This window comes from Muscardinus avellanarius (assembly GCF_963383645.1).
Source record: "Muscardinus avellanarius genome assembly, chromosome: 7".
Taxonomy (NCBI): domain Eukaryota; kingdom Metazoa; phylum Chordata; class Mammalia; order Rodentia; family Gliridae; genus Muscardinus; species Muscardinus avellanarius.
Window position 1 is genome coordinate 1,663,714 of NC_137793.1, and position 16,568 is coordinate 1,680,281.

The window sequence follows — 16,568 nt, forward strand, 5'->3', positions numbered from 1 at the left end:
TACAAGCGTGCGCCACCACACCCGGCCCCCAGCCTTATTTTTTATTCTTAACTTTGAAACACGGTCTCACTAAGTTGCAGAGGCCTCACTAAGTAGCTGAGGCTGGCCGAGAACCTGGTTCCTCCTGTCTCCGCCTCCCAAGTACTGGGTTCCAAGCGTGCACCACCACGCCTGGCTCGGCTGGCTTCATTTTTAATTTTCTTTTCAATTGTAGAATATCTGTATCGAGTTTAATCACAAATTGCTCGTGAACTGTGAAATGACCATCTTATTTGAACCCTCCCAAAGGTTAGAAAGCTCATTTCCTCACAATAAATCACAGTGGATGTTATATTTTTTAGACAGCTCTAGTTAAAGTTGTCCAACTTAAAGATGACATCCGAAGCTGGGCTCAGCAGTGCACGCACGCCTATAATTCCAGCTACTTGGGAGGCTGAGGGAGAATGATCACAAGTTCGAGGCCAGTCTGGGCAGTTACTTAGTAAGATTGTGTCTCAAAATAAAAAATAGGGTTGTGGGTTTAATCTCAGTGATAGAGCACTCCTGGGTTCAAGCCCAAGCACCAGGAAAAAAAAAATCTAGCTTTCTAGAGCTTCCTGGTGTGGGCCGCGTGCTTGCCTTCAAACACAACAGAGTGAGCCATCAAGCAGGCGTGGTGGCGCACAGTTTGTCATCCCAGCCTTCGGGAGGCTGAGACCGAGGATCGCGGTTCGCGGACAGCCTCAGCTACTTAGCGAGGCCCTCTGCAACTCAGTGAGACCCGGTTTCAAAATAAAGAATAAAAAATAGCCGGGTGTGGTGGCGCATGCTAGTAATCCCCACACTTGGGAGGTGGAGACAGGAGGATCGCACAAGTTCGAAGCCAGCCATGCTGGCTTAAAAGACCCTGTTTCTAAATTTAAAAAGTATAAAAAGGTCTGGGAGTGTAGCCTGGAGGTAGAAGGGCTTCCAGGAGCCCCAGTACCACACAACACACACACACAAAAGCTGGGTTGGGGGTGTAGGTCAGAGGTAGAAGCCCCTGGCTGAGGTCCTAGGGCCTGTCTTAACCTACCCCGTGCTCTGCCCGCAGCTGGTCTTCTGTTCCCCTCTCCGTCCTGTGAACACTCCAGTTCCATGCCTGTTTAAAACAAGGCGCTCAGCCGGAGCTCCGGTAGGGCCTGGGGGTGCAGAGCAGCACAGGCGTCTGACTTCCTGTGGTCTCAACACCGAGCGTCCGCCCAGGAAAGCAGAAGCCGATGCCAACCTGTGTAGGTGGAGACCACGTTGAAGGTTCCTGGGAGAGGAGACTTGTCTAATTCCATAGGAAAACTAACATTTGAACGGGAAAGCCAACATTTTCCCGACAGCCTAACACGTCCGTCTGTTTGGATACAGGAAGTGGCATCCTACGTGAATATAAATCGGGCCTTCACAGACAAACTTGGGTAAGGGGGAAGGAAGCACCTTACTAGGCCGGGTGGGGTGCGGAGAGGTGGCAGGCCTTTGGGGAATGTAATTCCCTTGCCTGGTGATGTTAATTTGAGTCAATTAACATAAGTGGACTAAAAAGAGTTTTGCGTATAATTTTAGAAGCCCTGTGGTGTGGGAGAGGCTGGCCGCTGCAGCCCGGGTGTCCGTTGGCCAGCCCACCACAGACTGAAGACGTTCACAGAAGAACCACATTTGGTTTGTTGCCGGTACCCCCTAAACAATCTCTATGGCACGATTTGCAGGACAGTTATATTGCAGTAGGTATTACAAGTAATCTAGAAAAACTTTGAAGTGCATGGGAAGGCGTGCGGAGGTTCCATCCAAACACTGCCCGGTGTCAGACAAGGGTCTGAGAACCGGCCCTGCGTGTATTCTGAGGGATGCCCTGTCCAGAACCCAGGCATTTCTGCAATGCTTGGAGATCCAGCATGGGACGCTGACCTCCATGGAACCAGGAAGCCGGCTCCATCCATCAACTTTTGGGGAGGAGGGTACAGGGACCTGTACCTCCAAGCTCTCCTCCCCCCCAGCCTTTCTATTTTGTATTTTGAAACAGGGTCTTGTTAAGTTGCTGAGGCTGGCCTCAAGCCTGTGACCCTCCTGTCTCAGCCTCCCAAATGCTGGGATTACAAGCGTACGCCACCATGCCTGGCTGTTAATATATATATTTTTAATGTACCTTCATCTTCAGGTTTTTTGAGACAGAATGGGCAAGAATAAAATCACTTCTCTCATTCATTTAGCTATTGTGGACCAGTGTTGTCACGTGTTGGGGGGAAACAGCCTTTCCCCCCTCCTCTCTGACGCATCCAGGGCCACTAAGAAATACAGGTCCTTTCAGAGCTTGTCTGGAGCACTGACTTTGAACTGCCGATCCTCCCGGAGCACCGGGATCACAGCCTGCCCTACTGCAGGCTCGGCTTAAACACTTGCTCCCTCCCCCGCCCGAGTGGAGCGTGCCAACTGGGATGTGGAGCGTGCCAACTGGGATGTGGTGGAGCGTGTGCTGGGGCTCAGAGGGCCCTGGATTTCCATCCTGGATTGGTGTTCTGCCTGCTGGAGGTCCTGGGACCCCCCAGAAGAAGCAGCCCTGCTCACTGAGGGAACCTTCCCTAGACCCTAGATTCTAGGACCAGGCCCCGCCCCCCCCCCATTCAAGATATGTCAGTGGAGAAGCCTATTAGAACAATAATCTTTCAAGGCTGGTGGAGGCTCAAGGAATTTTCCAGTTACAGAAAGAATTCCCGTATCACTGAAGTTGAACGCTTCGGGGGATGGGGGTCCCCACTTAGAAGAAAGCTCCTGTGTCTCTGGGTGTTTTCACCGTCCTATAACGGACGGCTGAGTCATGCCAGCTGTACACCTCAGGCCCCTGCCACCCTCTCTGCACGCATCCATTCCGGCCGCAGCAGTCTTCTGGATCCCAGGTGCGCGTCCTTCAGTGGCTCCCCTTCCTCGCCGGATCTCCCCCGGGCCTGCTGGCCTCCTGGCCTCTGCAGCTGCACCTCTTGGCTCCCCTCCCCTGCCCACTATCTTGTTCTCTTCCCAGCCCAGCCCTGTGGCATGGCTGCTCCCCTCCCGAAGCCGACTGGGGCTCCCTCTTCAGCTCCAGCCCGGCATCAGGACCGCGCGGGCTCCCTGCGGATCCAGGCCCCTAGCACTCTGGGCTTGTTATCAATACTTGTCAGCGTTGACAATGTCCACTTGCTGGAGCAACTGTGCCCCTGATGCCTGCCTCCCGCACGAGAGGAGCGGGTGCGGCTGCTCGGGGCAGGGCTGGCACCGCGTCCCCAGCACCTCGGCGAGCGCCCGGCCGCTGCGCCAAGGACCGCGACTCACGACGGCCGGCAGTTCGACCGGGTGGGTGGCGAGGACCTTGGGACCCTCCGAGAGAGCCTCCAGGCAGCGACAGCACAAGACCCAGATGAAGGCCTGCCTCTGCGGCCAGGCCTCGGGGCTCGCTCCGCGGAGGCGGCGCCTGGGGAGCCCCGGGGCCAAAGGGGCCATAGCATCAGCCGCCGGGCAGGGCGCCGCCGCAGGTGCGAGGGGCCGCCGCGCCGCGCGAGGGCGCTCCAGCGCAGTCCTCCGGAGCAGTCGCGCGGGCCGCTCTAGCCGCGCGGGCCGCTCCAGCGCAGTCCTCCGGAGCAGTCGCGCGGGCCGCTCTAGCCGCGAGGGCGCTCCAGCGCGGTCCTCCGGAGCAGTCGCGCGGGCCGCTCTAGCCGCGGCGCTGGCGCTGGCGCGGGGCACGCCGGGAAGGCGGCGGAGCGCGCCATGGTGGGCGGCGAGGCGGCGGCCGCGGTGGAGGAGCTGGTCTCCGGGGTGCGGCAGGCCGCCGACTTCGCCGAGCAGTTCCGCTCGTACTCCGAGAGCGAGAAGCAGTGGAAGGCCCGCATGGAGTTCATCCTGCGCCACCTGCCCGACTACCGCGACCCGCCCGACGGCGGCGGCCGCCTGGACCAGCTGCTGTCGCTCTCCATGGTGTGGGCCAACCACCTCTTCCTGGGCTGCAGGTGCGCCGGCCCGGCTCTCCCAGGCTTTGTTTCGGGAGGGAGGCGCTGGGGATGGAGCCCAGGGGCGTTCTACCTCCGAGCTGCGCCCCTGCCCTATTTCTTAGCCTTTATTTTGAAACCGGGTCCCACTGAGCTGCAGGGGGCCTAAGTAGCCGAGGCTGTCTGTCCGCGAACCGCCATCCGCCGGTCTCAGCCTCCCGAGTGCTGGATGACGGCGCGCCCACCACGCCCGGCTTCACCGCGCTGCTTTTTATTGTGCAGTTACAATAAAGACCTTCTGGACAAGGTGATGGGAATGGCCGACGGGATCGAAGTGGAAGACCTGCCGCGCTTCACCACGAGGAGTGAGCTAATGAAAAAGGTACAGGGATGGCCGCCTGCATTTGGTCAGTGAGGGCCGAGGGGCCCTGCGTGATGGTGCTGGAGTGTATACATTTAACACGTTTTAATGTGTATATAGCTACACACACGCGCGCGCGCACACACACACACACACACACACACACATTTTGGTACTGGGGACTGAACCCAGGGCATTCTATGGATGAACTACACCTCCAAACCTTTTTATTTATTTAAATTTTTTTTCTCTGTGTGTGAGAGTGAGAAAAAGAGAGAGGAGAGTTAGAGATACTGAGGATTCAACGTAGGGATGCTCTACTTTTGAGCTACACTCCCAGCCATATTTAATTTATTTCAAAACAGGGTCTCACTAAGTTGTGGAGGGCTGAGGGTGGAAGAAAACCTGAGATCCTTCTGTTTCAGCTTCCCAAGTACTGGGATTGCAGGCCTGCCCCACCATGCCCGGTTTTTATTTGTTTTGAAACGGTCCTGCTAATTTGCCAAAGCTGGCCTTGAACCTGCCATCCTCTTGTTGAGACAGCCTCCCAATTACTGGGATTATAGGCGTGGGCCACTGCACCAGGCATGGAATATATTGTGTCACTGGATGTTATTGTTTACTATGCCCCAGATCTAAGTCCTTTCGGTTTTATTTCCCTGAGGTTGGTATAAATATTTGCAGAACTACCTAACAGCACAGGATGGTAAATTATGCCTTATTGGTGGAGTAACACACAAACTTAGCCTCTTTGGTTTGTCTAGGAACACTGTTTAATTTCTTTGCTTGTTTTTTGTTTTGTCTTGTTTTGTTTTTAGGGCTGGGGATTGAACCTAGGGGTGTTCTACCTCTGAGCTACACTCCCAGACTGGTTTTGTTTTTTTTTAGTTTGAAACAGAATGTCACTAAGTTGCTGAGGCTGGCTGTGAATCTGTGATCCTCCTGCCTCAGCCTTCCAAGTACTGGGATTACAGTGTGTGCTACCACGCTGAGCTTTTTGATGACTTTAAAGAAACTGTTGGCTAGAGTGCCAACGTTTCCCACTTGGTAGAAGATCTTGTTGGTAACAAGTTACCTCATCGCCCGTCGCAGCAGGTGAAGGGCTGACCGGTCTTGCGTGGGCTCTTTGCCTTGTTGAGGAAGGCGGCTGAAGTAAAGTCCAGACTCCACAGTTGGCCCTGGCCCACGGGGCTCGGTGTGATCTGAGGCTGGGGCTTCTGCGCGGTGAGCTCTCCCCTAGAAACTGTCTGGGCCCTGGTGAGTGTGAGACCCACGGGGTGGCTGGGCGTCTTGGCTACTGCTTGTCCTGATCTCTCTCCACACGTGCATCTGCCTCTTTATCCAAGTGTCCTCAGGCACCAGAATTAATTCCTCCCTTACCCCTAAAGCTTGTTTGGTACCCACACAGGCATCTTTTAGAGCAGATGAGGCTTTCGTGGTGCCTGTTTTAGTCCTTACAAAAGTAAAACCTAGTATAAGCCTGCCCCCAAAAAAGGTACTCAAAAACTACCTACAAAAGCGATAAAAGTAGTATCCGGGTGTGGTGATGCATGCTTATAATCCCACTACTTGGCAGGCTCACACAGGATTGCAGGTTTGTGGCTAGCCTCACTACATAGAGAGGCCCTCTGCAACTTAGCAAGACCCTGTTTCAAAATAAAGAATAAGCACACGCTTGTAATCCCAGCATTCGGGAGACTGAGACCGGAGGATTGCAGTTCGTTGACAGCCTCAGCTACTTAGTGAGGCCCTTTGCAACTCAGTGAGACCCTATTTCAAAATAAAGAATAAAAAATAGGGCTGGGGGTATAGGTTGGAGGTAGAATGCTCCTGGGTTCCAGCCCCAGTACCACAAATTAAAAGAAAAATTCTTTGGGTGCCCCAGAATGGTGAGGTTCTTGGGGCTCAGTCAGGAGCGAGAAAGCTCCCAATCGCACCTGGGGGCAGGAAGGGCAGTGGTGACCCTTCGCTTCCTGGCTGCTTGAGGCAGCCTCTTTCCTTGCTTTCTGTTCCCAAGAGATCTGCTGTCTTTCCTTCAGATCTGTCTTTCTTTCCCTTTTCTACCCTCCTCCTTTTCTGCAATCCTCCTGTCTCAGCCTCCCAAGTACTGGGGTCCCAGTGTGCTCCAGCACCCCCAACATCACTACTTCTCTGTCTCGGTGTTTTCTGAGGAGTCGCTGCACCCTTTCAGCCCGGCTGGACTATTAAAGAGCTCAGAGCAGACCGTGACATTTGGGAGGTAGATCCTGGGAGGAGAATAAAGAGGTTCGGCGTGTCCCAGATGTTCTCCAGGGCTGGTGTGAAGAGTGCACAGTGATGGGCGCCTGGATGTCAGCGCTGGGAGGGGTCTTGCCGTTTGCACTCTCCTGCACAGCAAGTGTTCAGGGCGGAGGCCTCAGGGTGGGCTTGTGCCCTGAGCACCCGCGGGAGGCGCCTGGGCGGAGCCTGCGAGGTGTGTGGCGGCCACTTTCTACCATCCTTATATTTTGCTTTTGTGAAGTGTGTGGGTCTGTGTGTGTATTACTGGGGGTTGAACTCAGAGGTGTTTCACCCTTGAGCTACACCCCCAGCCCTTCTTATCTTGTAATTTATTTATTTATTTATTTATTTTTTTTGGGGTGTACTGGGGTTCCTGGAAACCCTTCTACTTCCGGGCTACACTCCCAGACCTATTTTATACTTTTTTAAAAATTGGAACCAGTCTCTTAAGACAGCACGGCTAGCTTCGAACCTGTACGATCCTCCTGTCTCCGCCTCCCAAGCACAGGGATTACAAGCGTGCCACAACACCCGGCTCTTGTTATTTTGAAACAGGATTTTGGTAAGTTACTGAGGCTGGCCTCGAACCTGCAATCCTCCTATCTCAGACTCCCAAGTAACTGGGATTATAAATGTGAGGCCCTGTGTCCTGCTTGAAGTCTTTTTGTTTGTTTGTTTTTTGTTTTTGTACTGGAGTTTGAACTCAGGAGCATTCTACAATTGAACTACACGATTTTACTGTTACTTGAGTTACTGAGGCTGGTCTCAAGCCTGTGATCCTCCTGTCTCAGCCTCTCAAATACAAGTTACAAGTACCTGACTTTTTTAATCTCTTAAAAACTGTGGCTGGGCATGGTGGCACACATTTGTAATCCCCACACTTGGGAGGCTGAAACAGGAGGATAGCACAGGTTCAAAGCCAGCCTCAGCTATTTAGTGAGGTTCTCAGCAACTTAGTGAGACCGTTTCCAAATAAAATATAAAAAATAGGTCTATGAGTATAGCCTGGAGGTAGAAAGCCTCTGAGTTCTACCTCCAGTATCATAAAAAAAAAAAAAGTTGGGGCGTGGTGGCGCACGCTTGTAATCCCCGCGCTTGGGAGGTGGAGACAGTAGGATCACATAGGTTTGAAGCCAGCCGCGCTGGCTTACGAGACCATTTCCAAATAAAAATATAAAATGGGGCTGAGAGTGTAGCCCGGAGGTAGAAGGGCTTCCAGGAACCCCAGTACCACTCCCAAAAAAATAAAGTGTGACTGCCAGGTGTAGTGGTGCACGCTTGTAATTCCCGCGTTCAGGAGGCTGAGACAGGATGATCACAGTTCATGGACAGCCTCAGCTACTTAGGCCCTCCGTAACTTAGTGAGACCCTGTTTCTAAACAAAGAATAAAAAATAGGGCAGGGGGTGTAGCTCAGAGGTAGAATGCCCCTGGGTTCCATTCCCAGACCCTTAAAAAAAAAAAAAAAAAAAAGTGTGTCTGGATCAACTAGAAAATAGGTCATACCTTGAAGTCTCTGATTACTGAAAAGGTCCTGAGGTTGATTCACTCGCATCGCTCAGTGTTAAGGAATCCCATTCAAACGCAAGGTGTCAGCCAAAGCGATTTCTTCACACCCTGCTCAAAAGTTGTCTAAAGCCAAGTTTAAATTTACCAAGGTGCTAGAGCACTCAGAAAGAATGTGTGTGCTTCTGTTCAGCGCTGTGTGCGGACGTGCGTTTGCAGTTCTAATAGTGCGAACTGCAGAAATGATAGGGCCGTGGTGTCTCCGGATCGCGCTGGCTGCGTGGTGCTGTGCATCGCTTCCCAACTCTGGCTGCTTCTAGCCTAGACCAGTCGTGTTTGCGGCCCTGCTTTAGAAGCTTTTGCTGGGGAGCGCGGCAGAAAGAGGTGCTTTTTAAGTATTTCTATTTTTTTATTTTTTTGTGGCACTAGGGGTGGAACCCAGAGGCTTTCTACCTCCAGGCTATACTCCCAGACCTTTTTTTCTATTTTATTTGGAAACAGGGTCTCACTAAGTTGCGGAGAGCCTCACTAAGTAGCTGAGGCTGGCTTCGAACCCGTGCGTTCCTCCTGTCTCAGCCTCCCAAGCGCGGGGATTACAAGCGTGCGCCACCACGCCCGGCTCTTTTTAAGTATTTCTGTTCTCGCTTCAGATTGTGAACATTTATAGGTCACAAGTGATGAGACAAGAAATTAGATTTTGGCTTCCACACGGATGGTGTGGTCAGCGTTTTGCTAAATTTTTTGCATGTAGTAAAATACTAATAATTTCTGAGTAGACTTACCATCTGGATAGTACATAAATATATCACTGCCTATTTTAAGAAGAGGAATTTGGTTTGCTGGACGGCGCGGTTGCATGACCTTTTCTTTCTTCCCAGAATCACAGCTAGGGCCGGAGATTGGCGCTTCCAGCCGGGCCGCAGGCTTGGAGGAGGCTGAGGAGGACGTGGCGCAGCTCTTGACCCGGTGGCTGCGGTTGGATGAGAGGAGTCTGTCCAGAGCGACGTCGTCCAGGTCCCTTCCTTCCAGTAGCTGTCGCTGTGAAAGTATGCCTGGATATTTATGTATTTATACATCTTGCACTCTTACGATGGTGTCACCAACATCATACAAGCCAAACTTTGTTTAAAATGTGCTTTTTTATGTTGATGTAAAAATAGCAGGTAATGAATTTTATGGTTTCGATTTTTTCATAGTGTACCTTAAGTGTGATTCTGGATTTTGGCCTTTTTTTTCCTACTGAGGCAAACTAGGTCCTTTATTTCCTTATTTTTATGTGAATTGTATGCCAGACTCACACCCCGCCGCCAAAGGTATTTACCTTTTGTAGGAAGTGAGAACTATACACTAGGCCCGAGGTCCCCGGGAGCCAGCTCTTGGGGAGGGGCCGCTTACAGCAGCGTCTGGCTTTAAGATCCAGCTGAGGGCGGCTCTGTGCAGAGCCTCGGCCAGCCCCCAGGGCCCTGACCCATCCCTGCGCTGCAGACAAGGAAGGAGTAGATGCGGTTCCTGGACGGAGCACTGGCGGCCCAGCCCCGCGGCCGTTGGCCGGTGTCTGGGCCTGCGGGCCTGCGGCCCGTGTCAGCAGCACGTGCAGTGTGGCCCTGCCTGGCTCTGCGCTGGGCTTACGGGTCCCATTTAGCCCATGTGTCTGTTCTGTGCCCCTTCCCGTCTGGTGCATGGGCGCGCCACGCAGGCTCCTTGGTCGCAGGCAGGCACTGTGGTGTAGACAGCAGGCCTGCCTCTGTCGCCGGGAGGCACGAGCAGCAGAGGTGTCGCAGAGCACCGAGTCTGGCCGAGGCGGGACAGTCTTGCTGGTGGCCGTAGCCAAGGCCGGCATCGCACCTCGATGGGCCGTGTCTTGGGGTGGGCCTCGGGGAGGTGGGCTCTGGCTGGACCTTGGGCGCCCCTTGCCCACCCGCTGCAGGGTGTGGTGGGGCCGCACAGTGGGCTGGCCACCTGCTCGGGAGCTTTAGCCCTTCTCCCTGGCTGCAGCCTGGCTTTTATATTCTGGTCATTTGTGCTTTTGGGGGGGGGGCACTGGGGATAGAACCCAGGGGCATTCGACTGCCAAGTGACACCCCAACCCTGTTTTATTCTTTATATTGAAACAGGGTCTCCCTGAGGTGCAGAGGCCTCACTAAGTAGCTGAGGCTGCCGGAACCCAGATCCTCCTGTCTCAGCGCCCCAAATGCTGGGATTCCAAGCATGCCCACCACGCCCAGCTTTTTATTTTTTATTTGAAATAGGGTCTCACTAAGCTGCGGAGGGCCTCATTAAGTAGCTGAGGTTGGTCGCAAACCTAGATCTTCCTGTCTTAGCCTCCCAAGTACTGGGATTACAAGTGTGCGCCACCATGCCCAGCATTTGTACAAATTTGTGAAATTTAAAAAATCAAGTTACAGCCGGGCATGGTGGCGCACGCTTGTAATCCCCGCACTTGGGAGGCGGAGACAGGAGGATCACGCTGGTTCGGAGCCAGACTCGCTGGCTTAAGAGACCCTGTTTCCAAATAAAAAATATAAAATAGGTCTGGGAGTGTAGCCCGGAGATAGAAGGGCTTCCAGGAACCCCAGTACCACCAAAATAAATAAATAAATAAAATAATAAATAAAAGCCAAGTTAAGCCGGGCATGGTAGCACACGCTTGTAATCCCCGTGCTTGGGAGGCAGAGACAAAAGGATCGCGCAGGTTCTAAGCCAGCCGCGCTGGCTTAACCATAAAAAAAAAAAAAAAAAGTTGCAGCCAGGCGTGGTGGCGCACGCTTGTAATCCCTGCGCTTGGGAGGCTGAGACAGGAGGATCGCACAGGCTCAAAGCCAGCCTCAGCTACTTGGTGAGGCTCGCAGCAACTCAGTGAGACCCTGTTTCCAAATAAAGTATAAAATAGGTCTGGGGGTATAGCCCGGAGGTAGAAAAGCCCCCGGGTTCCACCCCAGGACCAAAAAAAAAAAAAAACCCCATAAAAACAACCCAAGTTATAAAAATGGGATATGTGGGTTTGATTATTCACCTCTAAAGTGCATTTTTCATAGGTTTCTCATGGATTTCATTTCCTTTTTTATTGTTTACTTATATTTATTTATTTGTGGTGTTGGAGATCAATCCCAGGGCCTTGTGCCTGCTAGGCAGCGGGCATTCTTCCACTGAGCTATGCCATAGCCCCAGAATTTTATTCTCTGTATATGTTATTAGACCCAATAAAATGCCAGCTTTTCCACTGTATGAGGAAAGTGTAAGCTGTGGAGTGATTTCCTCCCACTGTCGTTTGTTACGGTGCTGGGAGTCAGACCTAGGCCTCATGCATGCTCTGCAGCTGCTGTGCCACGGAGGCACCCCTCCTTCAGTTCACCTTTGAGGACTTCTCTAGGTTTTCTAATGGGTCCTCTCCTTGCTCAGCTTAAGCTGCCTGTTTTTCTTCTTACCTTGTATTACTTTGCAGCTCTCACTGATAAAATTAAGTAGGATGTTAGAATTGCATTCTTGAAGCATTTCTGGGAAAGAAAGCCAAGAAAGGCAGGTTTGTGGCTTCCTTGGAGGTCCAGCTGGCCCCGGAGCCGCCAGCCCGTGCCCGTGCCCACAGCCCGCCCTGGCCTTGGGAAGCACTGTGTTCATGGAAGGACTGCCAGGGAGAGGCCTTGCTGGTGGCCTGGGCTGTGAGGAGCAAGCGAGGGCCAGGGTGACGCGGCCGCCCCGGGAATCTCTTTCAGAAACCTGGGAGTGCGTGGCCTGGCCTTTGCCTTCCTGGAGCGAGGTGCGCTGGCCGTCCCCATGGGCCAGAGGCTTGCTGCCCGGGAGAGGGGTCTCCCGCTCGCCACGTCACGGCGTGCGGGCTGTCTCAGCTGCTGCCGGAGGCCCTGCCCGCCTTGCTGTCAGGGTTTAGAACCGCAGTACGGAAATGCTTCGAGGGCGCCGAGGAAACCCAAGCCCCGCCCAGCTGGCCTGTGGTGTGTAACCGCACCAGCGGGCAGCTCTCTGCCGCCGAGACCTTAGGCTGGCTTTGAACCTGCGCGATCCTCTTGTCTCAGCCTCCCAAGCACTGGGATTACAAACGTGCGCCACCATGGGGTCTTCTTTAATTTTTGTGGGACTGGGAGGTGAACCCAGGGCACCACCTTCTGAACCACACTCCCAGCCCTTCTTATTTATTTATTTATTTATTTATTTATTTATTTATTTGGTGGTACTGGGGTTCCTGGAAGCCCTTCTACCTCCGGGCTACACTCCCAGACCTATTTTTACATTTTATTTGGAAACAGGGTCTCCTAAGCCAGCGCGCGGCTGATCCATCCTGCGGGGCGGCCTGTGAGATGCTCAGTGAGCGCGGCGTCTGGAGGGGCCTGCAGACGAGGCCGCCAGGTCGCAGTTGCTTTTGTGTCTGGGGCTGGGGAGTACATTAGGCACGCCACCTTTGTGCTGCACCCTCAGCACTATTTATTTATTTACTTATTTTTGTGGTCCTGGGGATGGAACCCAGGGGCATTGTACCTCTGAGCTATACCCCTAGCTCTATTTTTTAATTTTTGAAACAGGGTCTCGCTGAGTTGCAGAGGGCCTCACTAAGCAGCTGAGGCTGCCCGTGAACCACAATCCTCCTGTCTCAGCCTCCCGAGTGCTGGGATTACAAGTGTGCGCCACACGCCCAGCTTTATTATTTTGAAATGATCTCCCTAATTTTCCAGGCATACTGCCTTGGAACCTGCCATCCTCCTGTCTCAGTGCCCCAGGTGCAGGGATTACAGGTGTGGGCTGCCAGGTGGCAAATCTTGGCAGAGGCCCGGCTGCTACAGGCCGCCCCACAGTGTCCTGAGCCTGGGCTCGGTCCTATGCAGCCTGTGTGTGTGCTGTGGTCGGCGCTGGGTACGTGCGGGCAGACCTGTCCAGGAGCGGGTCCTGTAAGGACACTAGCCTGGGCAGGTGGTGCACACCAGGAACCCAACTTAGTGAGGCCCCTTTTCAGAATGAAAGATAGAGGGCTGAGGGTGTGGTGCAGGAGCAGAGCACCCCGCGTTCCACCCCAGCACCCCACACACAGCAAACACCACCCAGCCTGGTCCCACGACTGGCTCATCACAGTCCCTGGAACCAGCTGTTTTCAGCATCTCGGGTGGTAAGCTATGGCTCAAGCTTCCTTTACTTTTTTTTTTTTTTTTTTTTTAACCAAGTTACCTTTGTTTCTATCTTTATAACAACCCAGAGCTGCTATGTCAGGTGCCCCCAGAGGGCAGAGCTGTGGCCTTTAGGCCTGCATAGGCCTGTGCGTGCAGCCGGGCCACGGGAAAGCAGCTTCCGTTTCCCTTTGGTCCTTCGTTTCTGTCAGGTGCTCCCATCCCCACTCAGTTGTGTGCCAACATCTGTGTTGCCCAGGCTGGCCTTGAGCTTGCGTCCCTGCCTCAGCCTCCTGAGTAACTGGAACTGTAGATGTGCCCCGCTCTTAGCTGGATTCTAGGGTTTTTTGTTTGTTTCTGTACTGAGGATGGAGCCCAGGGGCATTCTACCTAGGAGCTACGCCCCAGTCCTATTTTTATTCTTTATTTTGAAACGGTCTCACTGAGTTGCAGAGGGCCTCACTAAGTAGCTGAGGCTGGCCACGAACCGCGATCCTCCTGTCTCTGCCTCCCAAGCGCGGGGATGACAAGCATGCCCACCACGCCCGGCGAACATCTTTAAAGAGGACTAACTAGGATACAGGACCTCACACCTGTAACCCAGCTGCCCAGGGATCTGAGACAGGAGGACTGAACAATTTAGTGAGGCTCTATCCCCAAATCAAAGTAAGAAAAGGCTGGGGGTGGAGAGCGGCTTGCCCAGCAAACTTGCAGCCCTAGGTTCAATCCTGTTTCACACACACAAAAGGACTAAATGAGTCTGGAGGTGTAGCTCATTAGTAGAAAGCTTGCTTAGCATGAGGCGGAGTTTAGTTTCTACCAGCACACACACGCACACGCACACGCACACGCACTCTGGATACACTAGGTAGGCAGGTACCTTGTTTACTGAGCACAAGAGGCCGCTAGTAACTGCAGAGCCTCTCACAGCTTGCTTCTGACCACTCCCTACGTGAAAGTTCACATCACTTCCTAACGGACATGAACGGGACCATTTTGTTGGGGAGGGGAATTGTGCTTTATTATTTATTTATTTATCTATTGCGGGTCTGGGGATGGAACCCAGGGTCATTTGACCTCCGAGCTACACTCCCTGCCCTGTTTTTTATTCTTTATTTTGAAACAGGGTCTCACTGAGCTGCAGAGGCCTCACTAAGTAGCTGAGGCTGGCCTCTAACTGCGATCCTCCTGTCTCAGCCTCGAGTGCTGGGATGACAAGCGCGCCACCACGCCCGGCTGAAATTGTGGTTTATTGGCAAGTCAGTTCTTTGAATCATAGAGCAGAAAGTGCTCCTAGAGCCACATGCGTTCACACTGCAAAACCAAAAAGGTGGAAAATGTCTCAAGAAAACCTCGTCATTGGATAGATACCGGCTTGGGTGCGATCAACTGAAGTATTTATCTTTTGCAAGTGAAATATTTCCACAAAGTGGGATGAGTATTTGTGCTGAGGAGAACACTGAAAAGTAGAATAAAGCCCTGGGAACCCGCAGGGGCGGTGCAGCTGCTGGTCAGGTCAGCCCAGGGCCAGCCCGCAGCAGCGCTTCCAGCTGGCTCACCTTGAGCCGGGCACTCGGCTTCTCTGGACCTGGTCCCGCTTCTGCAAGCTGGCACCTCCCGCCCAGCCCGCGGCTCGAAATGGAGTCACACGAGCCGGGGCGCTTTGGCGAAATGGAGTCACACGAGCCCGGGCTTGAGGCGGCGCGCTTGCACGGCGTCTCTGCTCGAAGCACTACTGCCAGTGGAGCGCGTTTCAGCGGCCTGCGAATCCAGCAGCACGCACCTCAGCGCTCGGCTCCAGCTTCTTGCTGTCTCATACGTGTATACAACTTACTGACACTTTAAAAGTGGCACTCTGCACTCACACTTGCTCAAGCAGAGAACCAGAATCGGTCCGAGGCTGAAGTCAAAGGCCGGGCGCCGGAGCCTTGAAGGGGTAAGCACGCGGGGAGGCCTTGGGAACGGCGCACAGCTCACCGTCTCCCGGCAAGACCTGTCCCCTGGGCAGTACTGTGGGTGGACCCAGGGCCTCTACCTCCAGGCCACACCCCCTGACCTATTTTATTTATTTGGAAATAGGGTCTAAGTTGCTGAGGCTGATTTCGAACCCGCGATCCTCTTGTCTAAGCCTCACAAGTACTGATTACGGGCGTGCACCATCGCGCCAGGAACCTAATCCCTTATACTCTCACAGTCTTTGAAATGCTCCAGGTTCACACTGGACAAGGAAAAACAGATGAAGGCTAAGAGTGGTTACTAACGCAGGACGCAAATGGCATTTGATGAAACGAGGCCGGCGCTCAGCAGCTCCTCCTGTTCAGTCAGGAGCCACTGACTAGACACCTAGGATTTGGAGCTAGACTACAGAGCATCACACATTTAATAGGACTTATTTTGTGGTACTGGGAATGGAACCCAGAGGTATTCTACCTCCAAGCTACATCCCCAACTCTATTTTTTTTTTTTTTGTAGTACTGGGGGTAGAACCCAGGGGCATCCTATCTCTGAGCTATACCACCCAACCCTAATTTTTATTCTCTAGTTTATTTATTTAGCATTACTGGGGATCCTCAGGGTCATTCTAGCTCTGGGCTACACCCCCAGCCCTTCTTTTTTATTCTTTGTTTTGATACAGGGTCTCCCTGAGTTGCAAGGGGCCTAAGTAGTAGCTGAGGCTGTCCAAAAACTGAGACCCTCCTGTCTCAGCCTCCTGAATGCTGGGATTGCAAGTGTGTGCCACCACGCTTGGCCTTATTCTTTATTTTTGAAACAGGGTCTCCCTGAGTTGCAAAGAGCCTCGCTTAAATAAAGCATCTTTTGTATGATCCCAGCAAGCGAACTCCCATTTGTACCAGGAGCCCTAACACCGTTATGGTTTGCCCCACGCCCGCCGGCGGCCTCTGCAGGAGCGCCAGCGCTCGCCAGTCCCGGCGCTGAACTCGCTGTGCAGGAAGCTGCAGGGGCCGCCGCCCTGGAACCCATCTTCCAAGAGTAAAGTGGAGTTCGCTCACTCTAGCAGGCAGGGGTGGACGCAGCAAGCAAGGTTCGGGGTCACTCAAACAGCTGTCTTAATCACCAGAGACTGCACAGGCGGTCCAACAGAATTTACTTGTATATTTTCCATTTTCTGTACTATGAGAAGGCAGAGGATAGCTTTGTATTAGCTTTCTACAATACTGTGAGTTTAATTTATCCAGTAAGCTAAGATGCAGTACAACTTAGGAGAGACAACTTAGGAGATAAAAAAATCTCCACAAGAAAAAGCAACTCAGCAGGCCCTGGTGTTACATTTTCAAAATAAACAGAGAGGCAATTGCATTAAAAGGTAGTTTTCAAATTCTTAACTCACACCAAGATTCCTTCCAAACATTTG

The 16,568-nt window shown here is 52.9% G+C and overlaps 1 protein-coding gene across 1 annotated transcript; it reads left to right on the forward strand.

Annotated features, from left to right (window-relative positions):
* Positions 1–3,744: 3,744 nt before the first annotated feature.
* CDKN2AIPNL (CDKN2A interacting protein N-terminal like) lies at positions 3,745–9,040 on the forward strand (the record flags this gene model as incomplete). The annotated part of the gene is made up of 3 exons (XM_080699490.1): positions 3,745–3,983; positions 4,245–4,344; positions 8,966–9,040. 3 exons carry the CDS (start codon positions 3,745–3,747, stop codon positions 8,975–8,977), a joined length of 351 nt encoding a protein of 116 aa, XP_080555616.1. The 3' UTR covers positions 8,978–9,040.
* Between the last annotated feature and the right edge of the window lie 7,528 nt (positions 9,041–16,568).